This window comes from Euleptes europaea, chromosome 8, assembly GCF_029931775.1.
Source record: "Euleptes europaea isolate rEulEur1 chromosome 8, rEulEur1.hap1, whole genome shotgun sequence".
NCBI lineage: Eukaryota > Metazoa > Chordata > Lepidosauria > Squamata > Sphaerodactylidae > Euleptes > Euleptes europaea.
The window spans coordinates 1,579,447-1,602,232 of NC_079319.1; the positions used below are offsets into that span (position 1 = coordinate 1,579,447).

Consider the following 22,786-nt stretch of genomic DNA (forward strand, 5'->3'; position numbering starts at 1 on the left):
CTCCCGTCTGGAATGCTGTACGTGCCTTCCTCTGCATCTCGTGTGACGGCTCCAGGTTGCTTTCGGGCTACAGATTAACCAGCGCTCCAGGTAGAGTCATCTTTTGATGCTGCGTTTCTTGAAATCTGATCTGCCGGCCCTTCCGCAATGAAAGTGCTCCAGAGGGGGCTTGGGGTGGGTGGGCTAGGCTGCCCCTCCACTTGCTGCTTGGCCTGTGCTGGACATCCGTCCCGGTGGGTTCTGGTTGCCACTGTCAGAAGACGGAATGCTGAGAGCCATTTCCCAGAAGGTTGGGGGGGGGTGTGTCAGAGGGCATACTGTCCCCTGTGCCACAGTGTGCATGAGGCCTGGCACCGCAGCTGGCTACTACTCTTCACATGTGCACACTAAGGAACATAGTCATCTAACCACACATGGGATAACTCATGTACACATGTTCATGTGCCTCAAATAGGGGAGGTATCTTGGAGCTGAGCTATATTTTCAGAAACTGAATTTCCCTAAACATTGTTATATATTTCTTGCCTCAGATTTCTGTTGCCTTTTAAAACACATAGAATCCTGTCTAGGTAAGCCTGTCTAGTAAGGCTAAAAATCACCTTATAGTAGACATGAAGTGTTGGTCTGTGTGGGTGCTTTATTTACGTAGCTGTACTTTGTATTTGAACAGCCGTATGAAAAACCTGAAATACTTTGACTAGGGAATATTGCCGGTAAGAAAAGCCTGGATGGGAACCGAAGGGCATTGGAATCTGAGTGGAAGCATTTTGGGTATGGCAGTTCCTTTCTCCACCCATGGTCACTGGAAGCTTTTCCAAGCTTTGGCTAGATGAAGACTGACATCTTTTTGTAAAAAGGGGAGCTGAAATTATCCACCCGAGGGCCCAATTTTGTACCAGAATCTCAACTGTGCGGAAGAGATTCAGCTCCTCCAATGACAGATAATGGGCAACGCGGCTGAGCTTGACCAGAATCTAACCAGCACTTCCTCTTGTCTTTAGAAAATCCTGAATGGATTCCTTGTTTTAGGATTTTCACCAGCGTGTTACTTCTTTTTAGAAGCTGATTACGTTCCATGACTTCAAGATCTGTGTAGAGCAAGGGTGTCAAAGATAAGGCCCTTTGAGGGCTGTTATCCAGGCCACAAATTGGGGCAGCCACCCACCCACCCCCCGCTCCCAATTATGGGCTGCGGGGGCCTTCCAATCCACATGGAGGTCCCAGCCAGCAGGCAGCGGGGATTGGCAGGTGGGGACTTCAGACCAGCTCCTGGATCATCTTCCCCTGCCAGCCTAATCTGGGCTGGTGAGCCCACTGTGATCTGGGCTAGTACATTTGGCTGATCTGGGCTGATACACATGGCCCAGCCTGATCAAGTGACATGTCATATCTGGCACTCGTGACAGATGAGTTCGACACCCCTGGTATAGAGGTTGCAACAGATCACTTCCTCTTGGGTGGAGGCGCACTGAAATACAGGGGCCTTTGGGGGGGGGTTACAAAGGAGCAATTCTTCATTGTGATGTGCAAATGTTTAGTACGGCTGCTCCATCTCTGGTGCATAAATGAATGCCTTTCCTTTGCAGAGAATTGGCATTTCTTCTTCCAACTCAGGGGGATGGTAGCAGGAACCAGGGGGACTGGCTGGGTCTGCAGACATGTTGTAAATGTGCGGCTTTATGTTTTGGAGAAACCAACCTTGTGCAAATGTGTTGAGCTCTGTGATAGAGATAGCTGTCTCATAGATGATGGCTGAGCAGGAGGGCGTATGTGGGGGAGGGTGCCATGTGCCTTCAGACAGGGCTGGTTTTGCACCTCCTTGGCTAGAATGCTTCTCCACTGCTGTGGTGTGTTCGCTTCCCACGTATGAGGCTATGTTTATTATGATATATGAAAACGCAAGAGCTGACCTGTTGGATCAGACCAGTGGTCCATCTGCAGCAGAATCCTGTTTCACCCAGTGGCCGTGTGGTTGCCCTGGAGGGCCAACAACAGGGCCAGTTGCCTCTTGACGTTGGTACTCAGAGGTAGACTGCCTCTGAAGTTGGAGTTTGACTGCCTCTGTAGACGTTATCACTCATAGCCCCTGGCAGACCGATCCTCCACTGATCTGTCTAATTCCTTTTTAATTCCTGGCCCCACTCGTGGCCGTTACTCCACCCGCCGCCGCTGGCTGCCACTATTTAATTACTTGTTGAGTTAAGAAGTACGTCCTCCTTTCACTACAGCTTTTGGTATTCTTAGTTTTTGTTGAATGGCCTGGCAATCAAGAGGTGTGATTTGGTGGTCCTGCAAGCCCTTAAAATGCAGCGAGAGACGCCGTGTTAAACACCCACGAGGTCTGCTTTTCTCGCCGTCTCTGAGATCTGTGTGCAAGCTTGAACATTGATTCGCGTTCAGTTCTGTGTACCTCGCTGTGTCTCATAGTAGTTTTCTTGGCAATGAGGGTTCGACACATGCTCAAATGTGTGTGTGGAGGAGGGGTCAATTTTCATTGGTAAAATATTTATTTAATCTACTTGTAATTGGCCTCCCTGCATGGCCCTCTGTGGCTGCCGCAGGTGGCAGGAGATCTGTGGTTCGAGCGGATAGCTTTGACCTGCGTGTTACCTGCGGCTTCTGCTTCCAAGTGAAAGGAATCCTCGGTGCCGCCAATCTCAACTAGATCAGTGTTGTGCTCGTTTGCTGAGTCAAAAGAGGGCAGCCGGAGATATTGCCGTGGCTCAGTTTCCCTGCCACGTTTTCAGAGTTCCCTATCAGATCTGGGATGCGTTGTGGAGTCCAAAGGGATGGTTGATAGAGGGAACCTCAGCATGCAGATAGCCAGGACCTCAGCAGCACATTCCCGGAACCATATGAAACTGTAGCAGCACCGGGAATTTCCTGCCTTAATCCATCAAAAGTGGCACCACAATTTTTAGGAAATTAATTCAGTTTGATGAGGTTGAAGAGATCAACATTCCCTTTCCTTCTTAGCAAAATGTTATCACAGCTGAAGCAGGTGCTAGGCCTTTAGGGGCATGAATGGAATCCCGCTTGATTAAAGTGTCCAGCATCATGTTTTTCGGCGGCCCCTAAGTAGAATCATAAAGTTGGAAGGGACCACGAGGGTCATCTAGTCCAACCCCCTGCAAAATGCAGGAAATTCACAACTACCTCCCCACCCCCACACCCCTTTGCAGAGAATTGGCCATTCTGTGCAAAGTAGGGTATGAATGCAACAGGCCTCCCATGCTATTTGCCCGCAGTGGCTGGCATGCATAAGTATATGGCCTCTGAACATGGAGGGTCCACTTAGCTATCATGGCCCGTAATTCTGGATCCTTTACCTTCCATCATTTGCCTAACCCTTCTTTAAGGTCAACAAAGGCGGTGTCTGTCATCCCACCACTTGGCAGTGAATTCCGCATGTAAATGGTGTGACATACGCCTTCCTTTTCACCATCCTGAATGTATTGCCAGGCATCAAACCCGAGGTCAAGTCTTCTGTGGGAGGGCAGACGAATGATTCGTTCTGGCATTCTAATGCCCCCAGATCATGGATCAAATGGATTTCACAATGGTTAAGTGCTTGACGAATTCTGGATGGTGCCCATTATGTAACCCCCGTGGAAGCCATTCGCAGAGCAGAGGTCCAGGAGGGCCTTCCAAGAATACCAAGGTGGCTCCTTCCAGCAGAGGGTTCATCGTCAGTCAAGGCCATCTCTGAAGACGTCTGCTGAAGAGCTGGAAGGCAGGCTGCCTTCCAGTGGGGAAGGTCATGGGGCTGGCTGGCTCTTAGGTATTCAAGGAACTGCTCATGGCCACAGCAAGGGAGGGAATGCCCCCCCTTCCTCAAGGCAGGTTGTCCCTGGAGCCTTTTCAACCTCCCTCTCTGCTGCAGCTGGGCTCTCCGGAGCCCTTTTGGGGGCCTGCTTTGCTTATGCGGAGTCAGCTGTTTGGGCTGACTTGTGACATGTCTTCTGAGCGTAGTGCACTCCAGAGCCAGAGTGACTGAAAAGGAAATCATGAGACTGGAAAAGGTGAAGTTTCTTATTTTCTCCCCTTTCCCCAAATGTGTAAATGCCATGTTCACGCACGCGCATGAAGCTGCCGTCTACCAGTTTGGACCCTTGGTTCATCAAGGTCAGTGTTGTCTGCTCAGACTGGCAGCAACTCTCCAGGGTCTCCCGCAGCGAGGTTTTTACATCTCCCACTGCCTGGTCCTTTTTAACTGGAGATTCTGGGGCTGCTGAGAGAGGAAGTTGTGGCTTCTTGGACTCTGGAGAAGATGTGCTTGTTTTCAATATGTTTTTTGTCAATTTTCTGTCTTTTGGGGAGTGTTAAACATGCCCTGTCCTGACTTATTTATTTGATTCATTTATACCCACCTTTCACCCTAGTTGGGGCCCAAGTTGGCTTACAGCACGCACCACTTTTCTGTTTTATCCTCGCATGTGTGGAGTAGGTGACTGACACAAGGTCACCCAGCAAGTTTGCCCGGCACAGTAGGGATTCGACCCTGGGCCTCCCAGATGCTAGTCCAGCACTCTAATCCCACTTGGTGCTGCTAGGTTGCCATCCTCTGCCTTCCGTGTGAAGGGAGCTCTTGGGCGCCTGTGGGAATGGCCATGTGTCTTTGCCCAGTCGTCCTTCCTGTGGGGTTGTGTTTGTGTCCTGGATTTGGAAGGAGGCCTTGGCCAGCTCCCACTTCACATCAGTGGTCCTCCTGTGCCATTGTCCCATAGAATAAAGGCCGCATTTTCTGCTTTTTTTAAGTTGCTCAGGCAGGCTGGGCACCTGACAGCTTGAGACAGGAAGAGCGAAGAGCTTCTTGGTGAATACCAGTCGGTGGCACATTCCTTCAGGAAGAGTCCTCCCTGGTGGTTTTGGTGACGGGAATGGCCTTCGTTGAGAGCTAGCCTTTCTAGCATCCCACTTGTGGATTCTGAGGGCTCAGGTTCAGAGAGCCAAAGTCTGTCTTCATTGCCTTTCTGGCCTTGCTTACTGAATCATAAGAACTGGGACTCCACCGGTCATGTCATGCCTCAACAAGGCTGTGAAACTGGCCAGGTGATCTACAGTACCAGCACCATGCCTTTTGTCTAGGCAACGGCGTTCATCTGCCTGTTTTTTCCTTGGGTGTTTTTACAAATGCTAGCCTGGCTGTCGGCAGCCCTTAGCAACTCCAAGGCCTTTTCTGCTGATGGAAGAAGTTTTTCTGCATGGCCTGAATGAATGGTGAGGCAGCTGCCTGGGAGGTCTTCTGATGTCTAGGGTGAGGTAAGCACCACAACCCCCACAACGTTTGACTGGAGTGCCTGGCGTCCCGTCTGGCAGCTCTGACGTGGGGAGGTTGGGTGTGCCGTTCCCGTGTGGGCTCAGGTCCCTCTTTAGCCAGGGCTGGCCTGACCCCAGCAGTTACTCAAGGTAGCAGTTGCCAGCTGGGCTCTTCTGCGGGACTCTTAGTTGTTGGTGAGTGGTTGCTTGGCTGGGTGCCTGAGGAAGGAAGGGGGGATAGCGTGAGAACAGCAGCAAAGAATAAGGAGGAGCCTCGCTGAGCCACCTTCAGTGCCCACAGAGGTCAAAGGGAACAGGGCCAGGCCCAGCAGCAGCTTTTCTCTCCCTCGCTCCAAGCTTAAAATCATTCTGGTTTGAGTACAAGAAGAATAGTTTAGAGGTCCCTCGGTCTTTCCCTTCGCAGCATCACCCCTTCGATTTTGGACTGTGGAGGGGCTGTGGCTGAGTGGCAGAGCATCTTCTTGGCAGGCAGAAGGTGCCAGGTTCAATCCCCGGCATCTCCAGTTAAAGGAACCAGGCAAGTAGGTGATGGGAAAGACCTCTGCCTGAGACCCTGGAGAGCCACTGCCGGTCTGAGCAGACAATAGTGACTTTGATGGACCAAGGGTCTGGTTCAGTATAAGGCAGCTCCATGTGTTCATGTGACCTTACCTCTCCCCCTCCAGCCCAGCTGGGTCGTAGGGGAGGGGCTGTGGCTGAGCGGCAGAACATCTTCTTGGCATGCAGAAGGTCGCAGTTTCAATCCCCAGCAGCATCTCCAGTTAAAGGTACTAGGCAAGTAGGTGATGTGAAAGACCTCAGCCTGAGACCCTGGAGAGCCGCTGCCGGTCTGAGTAGACAGTACTGACTTTGATGGACCAAGGGGGTCTGATTCAGAAGAAGGCAGCTTCATGTGGTTCATGTAGCAGTGGGGCGGGTCACCCACCAAGACATCCAAGGTGACCTTTTGTGTGTTGTGGAGGATGCTGGGGGTGGGGGGTGTCACTTGGCCTGGCGGCTGACCCTTTCAGCCTGCTGCTGACTGGGGGTGACCGGGCTCCTGGCTGCCGGGCAGTGTGTGTGACTGAACTCTGCCCCAGTGCCTGCAGATGAGCACATTCAAGCTGCCCGATATGAAGTCCGTCCACTGGTCCATTCTGCCCAGTTCTGCCTACTCTGGCTGGCAGCAGCTGTCCAACTTTTTCTCAGCCGTGCTGCCAAGAGCCTGGGTGTTGAGGCTGGGTTTTGTACCGGGGGACCTTCGTGGCCAGCACGGAAGCTGCCACTGGCCCAGAATGCTGACCGGAGGGGGTCGCAGCGACCACCTCCCTGCAGTTTTGCTCCACCTCCGCTGGCTCCCCACTGGCTTCTGGGCCCAGTTCAAGCTCTCTTGTGGCTCTGCATTGGGACATCTTGCTGATGCCTTCTGCCCAGTGGAGGTTGTGTGTGTGGGGGAACACTAGAGCTGAGAAAAGCTACGAAAGACATCAGCCTCACCGCCAGGTTTCTGCCTGCCTCCGTGTGATCTTGGATGGGCCCCTGGGGTCTGTGCACTGTGTGACTTCCCCCCTGCGGGACCAGGGTGATGTGCGTTGCCTGGTTTGGGCTGTGGGGTTGTGGGCGTGGAGGGCTGCTGCATGCTGTCCAGCCGGGGTGGCAGACTGGTCGGGTGTCCCATCTCGCCCTGCAGAAGAGAATGCCTCTGCACAGTGTCCATCCAGTGTTCGCTCATGCTGGCTGCCTGCCTGCTAAGATAAGGCAGCTTTCTCCTTCCCCTCCCCCGGGTGTGCAGGCGTTAGCTCTGGATTGGGTGCGCTGGGGCAGAAAGCGTGGCCCCGGGGCAATTGGCAGCCGTCCAAAGGAGAGGGTGCGTCTGGTGTAGTCCCCGTTCTGCCTCTGCTGCCCGGGGCCAAGGCGACTCTCCGGTCTGCAGCCCTTGCCTGTGACTCTGGCCGCTCACCTCCGCTGCCTCTTGCGTAGAAGGTCTTTCCTGGCTCAATCCACAGCGATCTAGTTCCGGAAGGGCTCTTTGGGGAGCTTGGGAAACCAGAGCCAGTTTCTGTTGTTTGCTTAATTGACCTCTGGGGCGGGGAGAGCGTGGCTTCGGCACAAGGGAAGGGAGTGCTGGTGGTGCCGGGAGCAGAGAGGCGGATGGATCAGACCCCCGCACGCTCTGCAGGGCATTGCCAGGCCTCCTCGGAAGTCAGCCAGAGGCCTTCTCACAGGCCAACGTTCCCCAGCCTGAGGGGGTGCTGCTGCTGCCGGACACAAACGTGATGTCCCTGAGGTTGAGGCGAGCTTGGGATGGGGGCATAGGAGGAAGATCGAGCAGTGGCTGACCTCCAGCTCGAGGGGGTGGGGCGAGGCTCGAGCCTGCTTGGAGCCTTGTCAGTACCTGCTCAGCTGTGGGTGGGAAATGGGCTGCCTTCCCTCCGTCTTTGGGGTGATCCGCGGAAAAGCAGGTCCCAGGATTATGCCTCAGCTCAGGTACACTGGGAACCCCTGTCGGCAGTACCGTCACAGTAGCAGGAGGTTTCCTTGCTTCTTCCCGCCCCCTTTGCGTTTCCACAACTCCCAGGCCTTTGCAAAGCCCCCACATCTGAGCAGGCGCCAGTTCTGGCTTCCAGGAGAAGGTGCCATGAATCTTTTTTTAAAAATTTTTTTTAATCTGAATATGAGGTCTGGGGCAGGTTTGCCTTGTTCACAGCTGAGGCGGAGGGTCTTCTCCTCCCGCCCCCTTTTAGTTATGTGCATGGGGAGTCCTGTTCCTTTGTCTGATCTCTCTCTTCTCTCTTTCCTGTGGGCTTGTGTTTTCAGAGCCATCGCAGTGCTGACCGCCCCGCTGGGACAGCATGTCAGGCCCAGTGCCAAGTCGAGCCAGGGTCTACGCAGATGTGAACACACAGAGACCCCGCGAGTACTGGGACTACGAGTCGCATGTCGTGGAATGGGGGTATGATCTCGGGGGGCTCTGCCGTGGTGTGGGGAGGGGCTGCTCTCCAGGGCGTGAGGCGGGCTTCCTGAGAGAGGGAGAACCGGGTGCTACTGGAGGTTCCGGCTTCTCCCCGAGCCCTCCCTGCATTTCCTGACTGGGCCGGAAGTTGGTGTGCCAGCCAGCCACTTCCCCCTCCCAGCCAGGAAAATCAGTGCAGCCAAGAGGCTAGAGCACTGCACCCTCCACCAGAACTGCTGCTCATGCACGCGTTGTCCAGAAAGGTCAGCTAAGCACTGCAGTTGAACCCCATAAGAACATAAGAAAGGCCCTGCTGGATCAGACCCAGGCCCATCAAGTCCAGCAGTCTGTTCACACAGTGGACAAGCAGGTGCCTCTAGGAAGCCCCCAAACAAGACGACTGCAGCAGCACCATCCTGCCTGTGTTCCACAGCAACTAATACAATAGGCATGCTCATAAGAACCTAAGAAAGGCCCTGCCGGATCAGACCCAGGCCCATCCAGTCCAGCAGTCTGTTCACACAGTGGCCCAACCAGGTGCCTGTAGGAAGCCCACAAGCAAGACGACTGCAGCAGCATTCGCCTGCCTGTGCTCCACAGTACCTGATATAATAGGCATGCTCCTCTGATACTAGAGAGAATAGGTATGCACTAGTATCCATTTTGACTAGTAGCCATGAATAGCCCTCTCCTGCATGAACATGTCCACTCCTCTTTTAAAGCCTTCCAAGTTGGCAGCCATCACCACATCCTGGGGCAGGGAGTCCCACAATTGAACTATGCGTTGTGTAAAGAAATACTTCCTTTTATCAGTTTTGAATCTCTCCCCTCTATCATGTCTCCCCTTCACCACCTTCTTTCCAAGCGAAACAGCCCTAAGCCCTTCCTGGCAGGCCTGGGAGTGTGCCCGGTCTTTTTCAGGGACCAAATTCCCACCTGCTGTTATGAGACCCTGCCCCCACGTACAAGTAGATCTCTTGCACAACGGCGAGGGCTGCACGCCTCGATTCTTAGGCAGGGAGGGCGCTGGGGGCCAGAGGTGGCCGATCCTAGCATGATCCGCTCTTCATAATCCAGCAGAGCTTAGAAGCAAAAATTCGGCTAAAGCTCTGAGCTTTGGCGTTTGAACTAAATGCCTGCCTCCCCCCCCCATTGGCTTTGAGGGGCTGGGGGGCAAGGACTGGGACAGAGCCACTCTGTGATCTCCCCGATTGCCTCTGAGCCAGCTCGCCTAGTAAACATTTGTGTTGGCTGGGAAGTTTTGCAAGGCTGCGCTAATCTATAACATACCTCAACATGAATAGAATGGAGGAAGAATTTCCCCTTGGGGCAGACAGGTGACTAATAGGGGAAGGGAGGGCAGAATGTAGGCTGAGGGCTGCTGGGAGGACCACTGGCCTGCTCCTGGTGAACCGACTGGTGTCTGCTGGGATTCTTTCCCAGGGGTGAAAAAGTAGTTGGGCCTCGGTCTGAAATAGCAAACCAGAGCACAGGCCTGAGCGTTTGTCACACAAGTGAGTTCTGTCTTGGCCTTTCAGAGGTCCTGAGGGTGGAATCTTGCCTTGGCAGTTGAGCGTTGCAGGCCGCTCAGGAAACAATAACAACCGCCCACCCAAGGCAGACCAGTTCTTTCTGCAAATAGTGCGAGCCCCTCACACACACACACAAATAGTGCTGCAGTGACAGCTTGAAACATTGGCTGAAGAGGCTTTGGTGTAAGAGGGGGACATTTGTGGCCAAGGGGAAGAGACAGAAGATGCTCCTGGGGTCAGGTGGCACAACGGGAAAAGCAGCGGCCGAGGGCTGGCTCAGAACAGCGGTTGTTTCCTGGTCCCGTGCCTTTACCCTTATAGACCATGAGAAAGTCCTGCAACCGGGGCCCTGAGCATTGGAGGGCCGGGTGGGAGTCTTGGGGTGGGGGAGGTGTCAAAATGCGGGTATCCTGGCGGTGCATCTGCCCGGCCCCTCAAGCCCTCCTCTACTTCCCCTCTAGGTAACTGAGGGGCAGCGCCAGACTTCCTGGGCCCAACTATCTGTTTCTCTGGCTTAGCAGAAATATTTGCTGGCGGCTTCACTATTTTTGCTGATTACAGCTAAGGCTTCAACTTGCCTGACTGGGTTTTTGATAGTTGAGGGCAGGACTGGATGGCTGCCGGTTGGCCATGGATGCATCAGTTATGAGACAGACCCGGGGGGGGGGGGCAGCCACCCAGAGTCCTGGACTCCCAGGAAATGTGAAGGGGGGGGATTGCTAACCTCTGGCAGCCTCACTTTATTCTCCCTCCTCCTCTCCCCTCCTTTCCCTCAGCAACCAAGATGATTACCAGCTTGTGCGGAAACTTGGCCGTGGCAAATACAGTGAGGTCTTCGAAGCCATCAACATCACCAACAATGAGAAGGTGGTGGTGAAAATCCTCAAGGTGAGTGAGTGCGGCGGAGAATGGGGCCAGTCGGCTCTTGGTGGTGTGCAGCTCCTGAATCCAGCCAGGTCGGTAGTTGTGGACCTGGAAATCTTTGCTTCAGATCTCACCTGAGCCGCAAGAGGTAGATGCAGAGAGGTAAGAGGTAGATGCCTTTGGTGGTAGGTTCAAAACCCAAATCCTACAGAGGAGGAAGAGGAGGTTGCGTTAATGGAAAGCACAAGATGACCAAAGCAGGAGCCTGAGCTTTCTCCAAGGGTCCAGAGAAGGAGACAGCCTGTGACTTGGTGGCAGGCTACACAGTGACCACAAAGGGCAGAGCAGAGTCTAGGAGAACTTAAGAACAGCCCTGCTGGATCAGACCGAGGCCCATCAAGTCCAGCAGTCTGTTCACACCGTGGCCAACCAGGTGCCTCTAGGAAGCCCACAAGCAAGACAGCTTCAGCAGCACCATCCTGCCTGTGTCCCACAACACCTCATATAATAGGCCTGCTCCTCTGTTCCTGGAGAGAACGTCTGGGCTTGTGTGTGCCCCACGGGCTGGATGTTGGCCGAGGCAAGATGCAGTTACTGCTGCGTGTGGCTTTTGGTGGATCTCTGTTTGAGACTCTCTCCCGGGACTGTGCCTGTTTGGCCTCTCTTGCTTTGGGGCTCATGCCCTCGTGGCCCAGCGCTGCCTCTTTCGTCACCCCAGGTGTTGCTGGACTCAAATCTAGCTGCCCCGCTGCAGACCCAACATGCCTGCCCTCTGAAGCTGCCTTCCCTGCTAAAGTCTCCCCCAGGGAGCCAATGACTGATGCTGTTTTAGGACCCTTTCTGTACTGAGACCCAGCAAGACCTCAGCAGCGGGCCATGTCTCTCCTCCCTTTGTGGCTGCTGTGGGCCAAGGCCATTAGCAGACTGCCTGTGGTGAAGCTCCCTGCCGGGGAGGCCGCCACAAGCTTTCTCTCAGGCAAACAGCTTGAGTGCCCCCATGTTGCCTGGTTAGTGACTTTCTCCCAGGCAAGCAGGTTGTGGCAACCCCCACCTCAAGGTCTGCACCGGCTGGGCTGACCAGCATTCCAGAATTGGAAGGCTTCAAGAGGGGAGTGGACATGTTCATGGAGGAGAGGGGTATCCATGGCTACTAGTCAAAATGGATACTAGTCATGATGCCTTCCTATTCTCTCCAGGATCAGAGGAGCAGGCCTCTTATATGAGGTGCTGTGGAGCACAGGTAGGAGAATGCTGCTGCAGTTGTCTTGCTTGTGGGCTTCCTAGAGGCATCTGGTTGGGCCACTGTGTGAACAGACTGCTGGACTGGATGGGCCTGGGTCTGATCCGGCAAGGCCTTTCTTAGGTTCTTATGAGCATGCCTATTGTATTAGTTGCTGTGGAACACAGGCAGGATGGTGCTGCTACAGTCGTCTTGTTTGGGGGCTTCCTAGAGGCACCTGGTTGGCCACTGTGTGAACAGACTACATGGGACTGGGTCTGATCCAGCAGGGCTTTTCTCATGTTCTTAATCAGAGACAGAGGTGTGTGTAGCCTACCTACTCATTGCTTTTTATGGGTAGCCCCACATGCGGCAAGAGGGACTCATGGTGCATTCTGTGGAGGAGTTCCTTAAAGGCAATCTTCTTTGCCTTTTTGCCTCAGCAAACAAGAACAGGGGTGCTGAGGCCTGGTACCCCATTGGTCCAGGTGGCTGCAGATTTGTTTGAGGGAGAGACCTCTGTTGTGGGGGAAGGGGCTGTGGCTCAGTGGTAGAGCATCTGCTTGGCATGCAGAAGGTCCCAGGTCCAGTCCCCGGCATCTCCAGTTAAAAAAGGGACTAGACAGGTAGGTGATGCAAAAGACCTCTACCTTCTACAGCCAGCCCCTTGACCCAACCTGCCAGCTTGGCTCTCCAGAGCCGCAGGCAGCAGGGGGCTTCTCCGCGTGCTGCTCCCTGAGACCCTCTTGGCTGGAGGTGCTGGGAACTGGGAGGAAGCAGCCCGGCTCTTTCCCATCTCAGCATGGTGCAGGCATGTCATGGATCTGCACCTGCCGACAGCATCTGGAGATTCCTGGCAGTCGGAAGGGGCAGGCTGGGCCCTGGCTGGCAGTCCTGCTGATGTCTCCTTGCATGGCAAAGCCACACAGGGGCTTAGAGCAAAGGGGCCCTCCCCTCCGGTTTCAGCTGCCTGGGGTGACTATTTGATTCTCTTTCTCAGCCAGTCAAAAAGAAGAAAATTAAGCGTGAAATTAAGATCCTGGAAAATCTCCGAGGGGGCCCCAATATTATCAGCCTTCTGGACATAGTCAAGGATCCCGTGGTAAGAAAAGCGGCGGCGGAAAACTGATCCTCGGGGCGGGGAGAGAGCTCCGAAAGCTCTCTTGGAAGCATTTCTTTCTCTAACCAGCCCTTCCTTCCATCTCTCCTGCACTCTGGAGCCAAAGAAACAAGAGTAGAAATTAAAGCTGTGGTTCCATCTGCTCCATGCGCACAACCCAAGCAAGATGAGCCTGCTTCACGATCTGCAGCCCCCCTGAAACCCTCCTGCTTCCCTGTTTGGGTTTCTGGATGGCCTTTCCCAGTCTAGGCTCAGAGGTCTCCCAGGAGCAGGAGCTTATAGCTGAGCAGTCCCCAGGAATGGATAGGCTCATACTTTTGGCTGGGAATGAAATCTCCCCCCACCCTGTCTGGCTAGGGATGGGGCACATTTGCTCCCTAGAACCTGTGACCTGCTTTACCTGCTGTGTGTCAGGCATAGTCCTAAGAAAGGAATGTTGTGGTTTCCCCAGGTGCTGTCCAAGGCCAGCTTCTTGCCCTGTGTACAGTGTGTTTAGACTTCCTTCTGTGGGAACTCTCCTAGAACTCTGACAGCTTCAGGGAGGGGGGTTGCCATGGTATCCAGATCTACCCAGCTTTGCCCTCTGCCCTTCTATATATGCCCTGTACTGTACCCATAGCTCTTACTAGTGTCCACTTGACTTATGGCTTCTGATTCTTGTAGACTTTTCTAATAAATCAGCTTTTGTTGGGCTGCCTGTCTGCTGAAGTCTGTTTATGGAACTATCACAGGGCTAGAGCTTACATCGTGCCTTCTTGGTGCCCTCTCTTGGCAGTGTGCTGGAAAATGCCCGGCAGGTTCTTTGCTTTGGGCAGGAGTAAAGAGGAGACTTATCAGCAGGCTCCTGCACCATCAGGCCTTGGGGCCTTGGTGGGTGTGGCTCTTCTGGGTACCTGAGAGGGACTCTGAAGGCGCCTCCTCCAGTCCCCTGCAGTAGCCCTCTGTACAGCTCCTTTGTTCACGTCACCTGAGCCGGGGCCACGGTAGCTGCAAAGAATCTGCCGCGGTCTCCATCCCATCCTTGCTTGGACTGTAGCTGAAGGTGTTTCCTTCCCTATCGTGGCAACCCAGGAAGAAACTAAGGGGTTGCCCTTGAGCTGCCCGCTGAGCCCAGGGATGGGCCGGCTTCCGTGGCCTCTTTCTCTCCTTCCAATAGTCTGCTGGTCATGTTTTAAATTGGCAAAGTGGGGTCTCTTCAGGCCTCTGTGTGAAGTGATCCCAAGTCTGCACTCTCAGTTCAAAACGTCAGAGTGAGACCTGGACCCTGGCATCTCTGCAGGCTTTGTTCGAATGCCAGCAGCCAACAGGCACTGCCAGAACAGGCCTGCCAGAAACTGGCCAGCCTACCACCAGACCCTTGCCTACTTTCTGACTATTCCCACCTGCTTGACATGCGGCTGAAAGAATGGCGGGGGGGGGGGGAGATGGCTCATCTTTCCCTGTATGTGTCTTCTGCCCAGTATGAGGCTAAAACAGTGTTTCTCTCTCTTTCTTCCCTGCCTTGAAATGTCTGCGGCTGCTGCAGTCAAGGACACCAGCCCTGGTCTTTGAGCATGTCAATAACACAGATTTTAAGGTGAGTGGGCTCCAGTTTGGTATCTGGACCATCCGTTCCTGGACCCTCTTTTTCTTTACCCCCCACCCCCCATGAGAGATTCCTTCCCACATTCTATTAGAGGACTGGCACTAAACCATTTTCAAGGCTTTGCCTGTGCAAAACTTGTTAGCAGCAGAGTTCTTATTGAAGGAGATTTACAGCCTTTAACTCTGATAGTACAAAAGAGTAGGGAGTCAGGTTCAGTTCTCTGAACTGTTAACCAGCAAACAAGACAGGACATCTGTAGAAACCTTTATCTCTTGTTGAGAAAAGAAAAGGTTGCTTTAGATTGCTGGAGGAGCCAGCTTGGTGTAGGGGTTAAGAGCGGTGGTTTGGAGCGGCGGACTCTGATCTGGAGAACTGGGTTTGATTCCCCACTCCTCCACATGAGCGGCCGAGGCTAATCTGGTGAACTGGATGTGTTTCCCCACTCTTACACACAAAGCCAGCTGGGTGACCTTGAGCAAGTCATATTCTCTCAGCCCCACCTACCTCACAGGGTGTCTGTTGTGAAGAGGGGAAGGGTATTGTAAGCCGGTTTGAGTATCCCTTAAGTGGTAGAGAAAGTCGACAAATAAAAACCAACTCTTCTTCTTTATTTAGGAAGACAGAAAAAAGTACAGGCATGAAGAAATCAACCCTAGAATTACGCTGAAGATAAATGCCAAAATTATCAGAGTTCCTAGCATTGGTTGATCATATCATAGCAAAGTAATAGTTTTTAAAAGTAAATCAGGTTTCAGTGTTTTGTCTCCCTGCTTTAGGGATTATTGGATAGCCCGAGTTACCCAAAAAATCTCACCTGGAAATCTCATCTATTCTTATTTTGAGACTTCCAGCCAGAGAAATCTGATTTGCTTGTCACAGGAGTGCATATTTGTAGAAAAATATCTTCTTTCTCTACATTTGATCTATTATAATTGTGTGATCATATCTAGATATCTGATTGGTTGTAACTAAATATGAATAAGCAACATAAGTGCAAATAAGCCAATCAGCAGGTGCCTGTGAGATGCATCTGATATAGCAAGATAAGAAGGCCAGTCTCAACTCTTAAACTCTATTTAAAAAGCAATTACTCTTTTTTCTGTAGCTGTTTGAACTAACGGTTGAAGACGAGAGTTCATTGACAGTTGAGCAGTGCGTGAACTCTCAGTCTGTTCGCAGACTCAGCCAGAAAAGAGACATGCTGTCACTGCTACCGCTGCACCCCGGCAGGGGGAAAGATGTGAAATACTCCAGTGCTTAGCTGAGTCTCCCAGCTTTTGCCCCTTTGGTTCAAGGCAGCTGGGGCGCCTCTCTGTCTCGAGTCCCTGGTGTCTCAGCTGTGGGGCAGAAGGGCCTGAATGCCCCTTGACTGCTGCACCCCTCTGTTCCATGCCTGCCTCCGAAAGAGAGCCCCTGGATGCACTGCAATTGCTAGCTCAGCGGCCAGCCGCCTTCCCTTCTGTTTGTGTCAGTCTCACGTTAAGGCTCAGGTCCTGCCCTTCCGTGGCTCAGGCTGGGGGCCACGAAGCAGGAACCCCCCACCAGGCAGCCTTATCCCTCCTGTGGGAGCAGGTGGGGCTTTCCCACCTGGGTCTGTCTGCAGCACATCAGTGCTGGGATGTCTTTCCAAGGGACTGGGTGCGTGTGGGTGGGGGTAGGAGGGTAGCCTTTCTGTCCATCATGCCTGGGCAGCAGGGTGAGGGTAGAGTTGCCTCTGTGGTTCAGGCCATCGCTGGATCCTCTGCCTGTTCAGGCGAGTGCAAAAGATGATGGGCCGTACTATGGGTATAAATTGCGGGTGGAAAGGTACTGGCTGAGTATCGGGATTTTTTTTTTTTACAGTAAGAGTGGTTCAGCAGTGGAATGGGCTTCCTAGGGAGGTGTTGAGCTCCCCCTCACTGGGAGTCTTTAATCAGCAGCTGGACCAACACTTTTCAGGGATGCTCTAGGCTGATCCTGCATTGAGCAGGGGGTTGGACTAGGTGGCCTGTCTGGCCCTTCCAACTCTATGATTTGGGGGGAAAGGAGCATCACATCCATGTCCAAACAACCAATGCAGGCTGCAAAGTTGTGCTTATCCCTCACCAGAGATTTCACTACATCCCTCCTTTATCACCGTGGCCCCCCTCCGTGGCATATCTGTGGCCCTTGCAAGGAGAGAAGATTCTCAGAAAGTTGGGGAAGGGGGAAACGGTCCAACTTCCATCTGAGAGTGGGGTGTGTGTTTCAAGCCAGCCAGCCACCCCAACCCTCTGACCTTGAAGCCCTCCATGCAACTGCAGAGGTAGGGTAGGTTTTTATACCCCACTTTGATCTACCTTCAGGAGTCAAAGTGGCTTACAGTCACCTTCCCTTCCCCTCCCCACAACAGACATCCTGTGAGGTAGGTGTGGGGCTGAGAGAGTTCGGAGAGAACGGTGATTGGCCCAAGGTCACCCAGCTGGCTTTGTGTGGAGGAGTGGGGAAACCAACCCAGTTCACCAGATTAGCGTCCGTTGTTCATATGGAGGAGTGGAAAATCGAATCCCATTCTCCAGTTTAGAGCCTGCTGCTTTTAGCCTCTACACCCCCCTGGAGCGCCTTGGTTGTGATGATTCAGTGGTACAGGGAGACGCTTTCTGCTCCTGCTCTCTATAACCCCGGGCACAGTCCAGCCATTCAGTCGGTCTCACTAACCTCCGTTCCACAATCCTTCCCTCCCCAGCAATTATATCAGACGCTGTCGGACTTCGACATCCGATTCTACATGTATGAGATCCTGAAGGTATGGCCTGGGGGAAAGGGGGCGGGGTGGGGGGCTGCAGCAGGGCCCTGGCTTTTCCCTCCTGGCATTCGGTCCTCTGCTGCACCGTGACGGGCATCCTGCCTTGCAGGGGTTGTGTCGGGGTTACAGCGAGATCATCTGTGAGGTGCTTTGAGCACTCGAAGGATGCTATATAAGTGCTCGGTAGGGTCGACATCCAGAATCCCCTCCTGTCTGGCATCTCCCTGCTTTGCTTCTGCTCCCTTTGGTGATAAGGATGAGCTTCCCTCCTTTCCTCTGTGTTGCGATTCTCTATCTCTTCCTTAACCCCACAGGCGCTGGATTACTGTCATAGCATGGGGGTCATGCATCGGGACGTCAAGCCACACAACGTCATGATTGATCATGAGCACAGGAAGGTACGGCTGGCCTGGGGCGAGGCGGGGCCCTTTGCCCATTGGGATGCAGCCAGTCCTTGCCAGAAGGCCTAGTGCCCAGAGTCAGAGTAGCCCCGTCCCCCACTGTGATGCAGTGGGGGGGGGTTGGTGGAGGTGTGGGGGAGGGTCTCCAAGTTGCTGTAGAGACTAATGAACCTCTGTCCCTATTGGATTTTAAAAGCATTTATACGCCGTGCTTTCTCCCTAAAGGGAGCCAGTGGATCTGTTCCACTAGTGGCAGTGCTTTCCTCCAGGGTCTGATTCAATAAAAGGCAGCTTCATATGTTCATGCGTTCAAGACCCTGGCATCGGGGGACAGCTCCATGTACCAGAGGAAGGGACGTCCAATAGCAGAACAGATCCTTGGGATCTACCCTCTAGTCCCTGGTACTATTTCTGGGTATGCACAAATATGTCCTGTGTCTGTTCTGGGTTGCTCCAAGCATTGCAGAGGGCTCGAAGCAGGCCCCCCTCCCCTCTTTCGAAGCATTAGGCAGGGGCCGTTTCTCTGGCCCCCCTCACCTGCCTCTGGGGCCTTGCTTTGGGATGTGATTTCTGGCGTCAGAGCACAGGGGTGCAGGAGGGGGGGCATTCCTCGGTGGTGAATCATTACAAAGAGCTGCCTGTGGGCACTGGGGAGAGGGCTGGAGACACCGGGCAGCTGGACCTTGGGGTTGGGGTCAGGAAGGGCTTGCTGTCAAGGAGCCCCCTTAGAGTACCCACAGCGAGGGGTGTCAAAACAGTGAGAAGGCCCCTCCAGTGCCACCGCTGAGGGGCTGGCTTTGCAGTCGGTGCCTGGCCCAGAGGAAGGGGGGCGCTTTTGGTTTTGAGATTGCTTCTTGTGCTTCTAGCTCGTTGTAGGAAGCTGCTTTCAAAACGTCCCTGCAAACGTGTCACTGAATCATAAGCCAGGCTGTCAAGCCCACCCCACCTATTTTTTTGTCGGACTCGTGCCATCCCCCTTTAGTTCTCAGTTGTGTGTTCTCGTGAATGTCCAGTCTTGGCCCAGTGGCTCCCAGGTCCCTGGGCAGGCGAAGATCAGCCAGTCCATGCCTTTTGCTGGTCTGTGGTGTGTGTGTGTGGGTGCCTTTGCCTGCTCCCCAGAAGACTTATTGTGATGCTCATGGGCGGTCTCTCCCTCCCCTTCCTTTCTGCAGCTTCGTCTGATTGACTGGGGCTTGGCCGAGTTCTACCACCCTGGCCAAGAGTACAACGTGCGGGTGGCCTCGCGGTACTTCAAGGGGCCAGAGCTTCTGGTGGACTACCAGGTGGGTACACCAGCCGCCCCCTCTGGCCTCTCCTCTGAGAGGGGTTCGTTTGCACTTCTGGTGGCCGTGAAGGGGGTGGAGTTGCAGTGTGCTGATAGAACCCAATCCCACCCTGGCATTTCCTTAGCTGGGAAAGACCTTTACGGGAGATCTGGAAGACCTGCTGCCAGGCACGGGAAAGGCCGGCAGTCTGACTCAGCCTGAAGCTGTTCTTTATGTCTGGAAGGGAAATTATGCTGGCAATATGGAGCGGTGGGTTTCTCTGGAGTGCCTGCCAAGTGGCTGGACAAAGTGGTATGGCTGAGGGTGGGCAACTGGAATTGTGGGGGGGTCTGCACAGGCAGGCAGAGAGACGTCTACCCCGAAACTGGCAGAGGGAGACCCAGCTGTCCGGGGACAGGAGAGGGGCCTGGGGGCGGGGGGCTTAGGTGGAGGCTGCCGCTTGGTGCTCTCTCTCCTGCCTTGTGGCTTCACCTTGCGGCTCGTTGTATGCCTTTCCCGCCTCCTGCAGATGTATGACTACAGCCTGGACATGTGGAGCCTGGGCTGCATGCTGGCCAGTATGATCTTCCGCAAGGAGCCCTTCTTCCATGGCCACGACAACTACGACCAGGTGAAGTGGCCAGCCGGCCGGCCAATACCTCTAGTCCCTGCAAGCCTTCCTTCCAAGGGGCCCCCGTCCTTGACACCATGCCCTTCGGCTGCTTCAGGAGGGGGGCCAAACACCCCCTGCCCTTCTCTTCTTCGTAACCTGTCCTCCCCACTACACAGACATCTCTTAAATACCTTTCCCCCCTGCGGAGCTTTCCCTTTCTGGAGGAGGCTCTTCCCGCAGACCTCTGGGTGACCCTTGGACTTGCCAGGGCAGTGGGGCAGTGCTCCTGCTGCCCCTGCCCCACCCCTCTTCCCCCACCCCAGAGGTGCCCTTTCACCAGCTCTGTCCCTCCCTCCCCAGCTGGTGCGGATCGCCAAGGTGCTGGGCACGGAGGACCTCTACGATTACATCGACAAGTACAACATTGAGCTGGACCCCCGCTTCAACGACATCCTCGGCAGGTGAGCGCTCGGCAGGGGCTCTGCTCCCGACCGATGCCGGGTACCCAGGGTTGGGTGGGATAAATAAAATATACCGATAATGAAAATATAATCTATTTAAGGCACTTTGTCAAGATAAAAATTATTTAAGAAAACTGAAGAAGGCAGTAGAACGGCTCAATTTGAGCTGGGCACCCAGGGCTGGGTAGGATAAAAAAAATCCCAAAGCAAGGATAAAAATATATATAAATAATGAAAATAATTTATTAGAAGGGCTATGTGCCCCTCAGCTGCTCCTTGTGTGTGTGTGTAGGGGGGATGTGGTCTCCGGGACCTGTCTGGGCAGGGGCCCTGCCGGCTCCTGGGACAGCCGGGAGCCCCACACTCCCAACTGCCCACCCCTCTTCGTCCCCTCGCACAGACACTCTCGCAAGCGGTGGGAGCGCTTTGTTCACAGCGAGAACCAGCACCTGGTGAGTACCGAGGCCCTGGACTTCCTGGACAAGCTGCTGCGCTACGACCACCAAACCCGGCTGACGGCCCGCGAGGCCATGGAGCACCCCTACTTCTGTACGTGTGCCTTTCCGAACGCTTCCCCTGTTGGTCCCCGGCTCCGGGGGGCCTTCGTCATCCCTAGCGCACGCGCAGGTTCTGAGTGTTGCTCCCCACCCCTGTCCTGGCTGCCTTGCCTTCTCAGGGCTTTGGGGACTGCCCAGGTGGGTGGTGGGCGAGGAGGAGCTTCTCAGTGACCTGCAACAGGTGGGGCTGTGCTACCGAGCAGCAAGCCTGGAGGGCTGTTCTTGGAGGGGGCAGGGTCCTGCCGAGTCCTCCGTGTGCACGAGACCCGGATTCTCCCGGAGCCCCGGCCTTTCTCTTCTCAACGTCAGTCTCTCTGCTCCCCTGATGAAAGGGGTGCTCCTCTGCTTTGGCCGGATGAACTTCTCAGTCTGCAGTGCCCTGGCCTCTGTGAGCCCAGCGGCAGCTCGTCCATGACTCCTTGTGATGGCTCTCTGTCATTGTGTGTGTTAAGTGCCATCAAGTCGCTTCTGACTCATGGCGACCCTATGAATGAAAATCCTCCAAAATGTCCTAACTTTTACAACCTTGCTCAGATCTTGCAAATTGAAGGCTGTGGCTTCCTTTATTGAGTCTATCCACCTCTTGTTGGGTCTTCCTCTCCGTCATTAGCCTGTCCCAAATGAGGGCCTCTCCTTCCTGGGTGGATGGCGAGTGGCCCCGCCACTTCCCGGCGCTTCTCTCTGGGCCCTGCCTGTTGGCCCTGCAGGACAGCTGGATGCTGGGCTGGAGGGGCCCTCCCTGGCCTGTCCAGCAGTAGGGTTGCCAGGTCCCTCTTTGCCACCGGTGGGAGGTTTTTGGGGCGGAGCCTGAGGAGGGCAGGGTTTGGGGAGGGACTTCAATGCCATAGAGTCCAATTGCCAAAATGGCCGTTTTCTCCAGGGGAACTGATCTCTGATCGGCTGGAGATCAGTTGTAACAGCAGGAGATCTCCAGCTAGGACCTGGAGGTTGGCAACCCTATCCAGCAGGCTCTTCTGATGTTCTCCTCCCTTGCAGATCCCATAGTGAAAGACCCGGCAAGGATGGGCTCCTCCACTGGTCTTTCTTCCGCTAACACCCCTGTCAGCTCCTCCAGCATGTTGGCAGGTAGGTTGCCAGGCTCAGCAAGCAGCCTCCGGTTCTTGCCACAGCAGGTCGGTAGGGTCACAGGATCCGCACGGAAGCAGCTGCTCCTCTGCTGTGCCTGGCTCACGCCGGCTCTCTCTTTCTCCTTCCTTCCTTCCTCCTCCCCCGCCCGGTCCAGGGATCGCCTCCATGGCTGCCTCTCAGCCCATCGGCAGCTTGGCCGCCTCGCCCGTCATCTCCTCTCCGAACGCTTTGGGCTCGCCGGTCCCTGCCGCCGCCGGAGCACAGCCTTGAACTCGCCACCATCGCCACCTCTGGCTTCCAGCACCGCCAAGGCCACGCCCTTCCCCTCCCTGCCTGCCCTTGCGAGGCAGGAGGAGGGCAGAGGGCAGGGGGAGGGAGAGCGGGGGGGGGTGTCCTCTGGAATGATTTTTTTTTCTGTTGAGTATATTGAAGAGCAGGGCCTCAGCTGCCGCCGACCACTGCTCCTCCTCTTCTCCCCACCCCCCCGTGCGGCAGCGAGCACGAACTCTGGCTACGGACGGAGGCCTCTCTGTGTCTGTGTCGCGTGATGGTAGCTGCGTTCTTCCCAGGAGGCTTGGGGCTAGCAATGCAACTGCAGTGTAGACACTGAAATGGAGAATAAAATTTATTTTCTATGTCCCTACGGGGCCTGACTGGCTGCTGGCTCATTCTGGAGGGGAGGGCGGGTTGGGGGGGGATGTCCCGTCAGGGCATGCATGCAGGAGGCTCCGTTCTGGCCAGGAATGCCGCCGCTCCTGTAACCTCCCTCTCGTTGTCAAGTTTGTTCTTCTGCCTCCCCTGGACCCTCCCCTCATTTGGCAAAGAGGAGGAGGAGCGGAGAGGCTTTCAGCGGCCCCCAGTAGACCTCTGTCCCAAACATGCCCGATCAGTCCTGTCCAGATCAGCCTCGGGGTTTGGATGCTGCAGCACCCTTGCAAGGGCCAACGGGTGGGGCTCGCTGGTGTGTTGAGGGCCTGGTGCCTTCTCAGTATGTTAAATCTTTAAATGTTGCATCTCTGTGAGCTGAAATACTGAAGCTGCGTTGCTGCTTTTTATTAAGAGCGACTAAAATTGCAAATGAAAGATGTCTGGATTTTGCACAGG

At 54.5% G+C, this 22,786-nt stretch overlaps 1 protein-coding gene across 1 annotated transcript; it reads left to right on the top strand.

Moving 5' to 3' along the window:
• On the top strand, positions 1 to 22,003 carry LOC130482043 (casein kinase II subunit alpha-like). Its single transcript, XM_056854852.1, has 13 exons — positions 1 to 90; positions 8,077 to 8,212; positions 10,521 to 10,632; positions 12,828 to 12,929; positions 14,473 to 14,523; positions 17,237 to 17,296; positions 17,611 to 17,694; positions 18,870 to 18,980; positions 19,492 to 19,593; positions 19,936 to 20,036; positions 20,437 to 20,585; positions 21,590 to 21,679; positions 21,837 to 22,003. Exons 2-13 carry the CDS (start codon positions 8,112 to 8,114, stop codon positions 21,950 to 21,952), a joined length of 1,179 nt encoding a protein of 392 aa, XP_056710830.1. The 5' UTR covers positions 1 to 90; positions 8,077 to 8,111; the 3' UTR covers positions 21,953 to 22,003.
• The last annotated feature ends 783 nt before the right edge of the window (positions 22,004 to 22,786 follow it).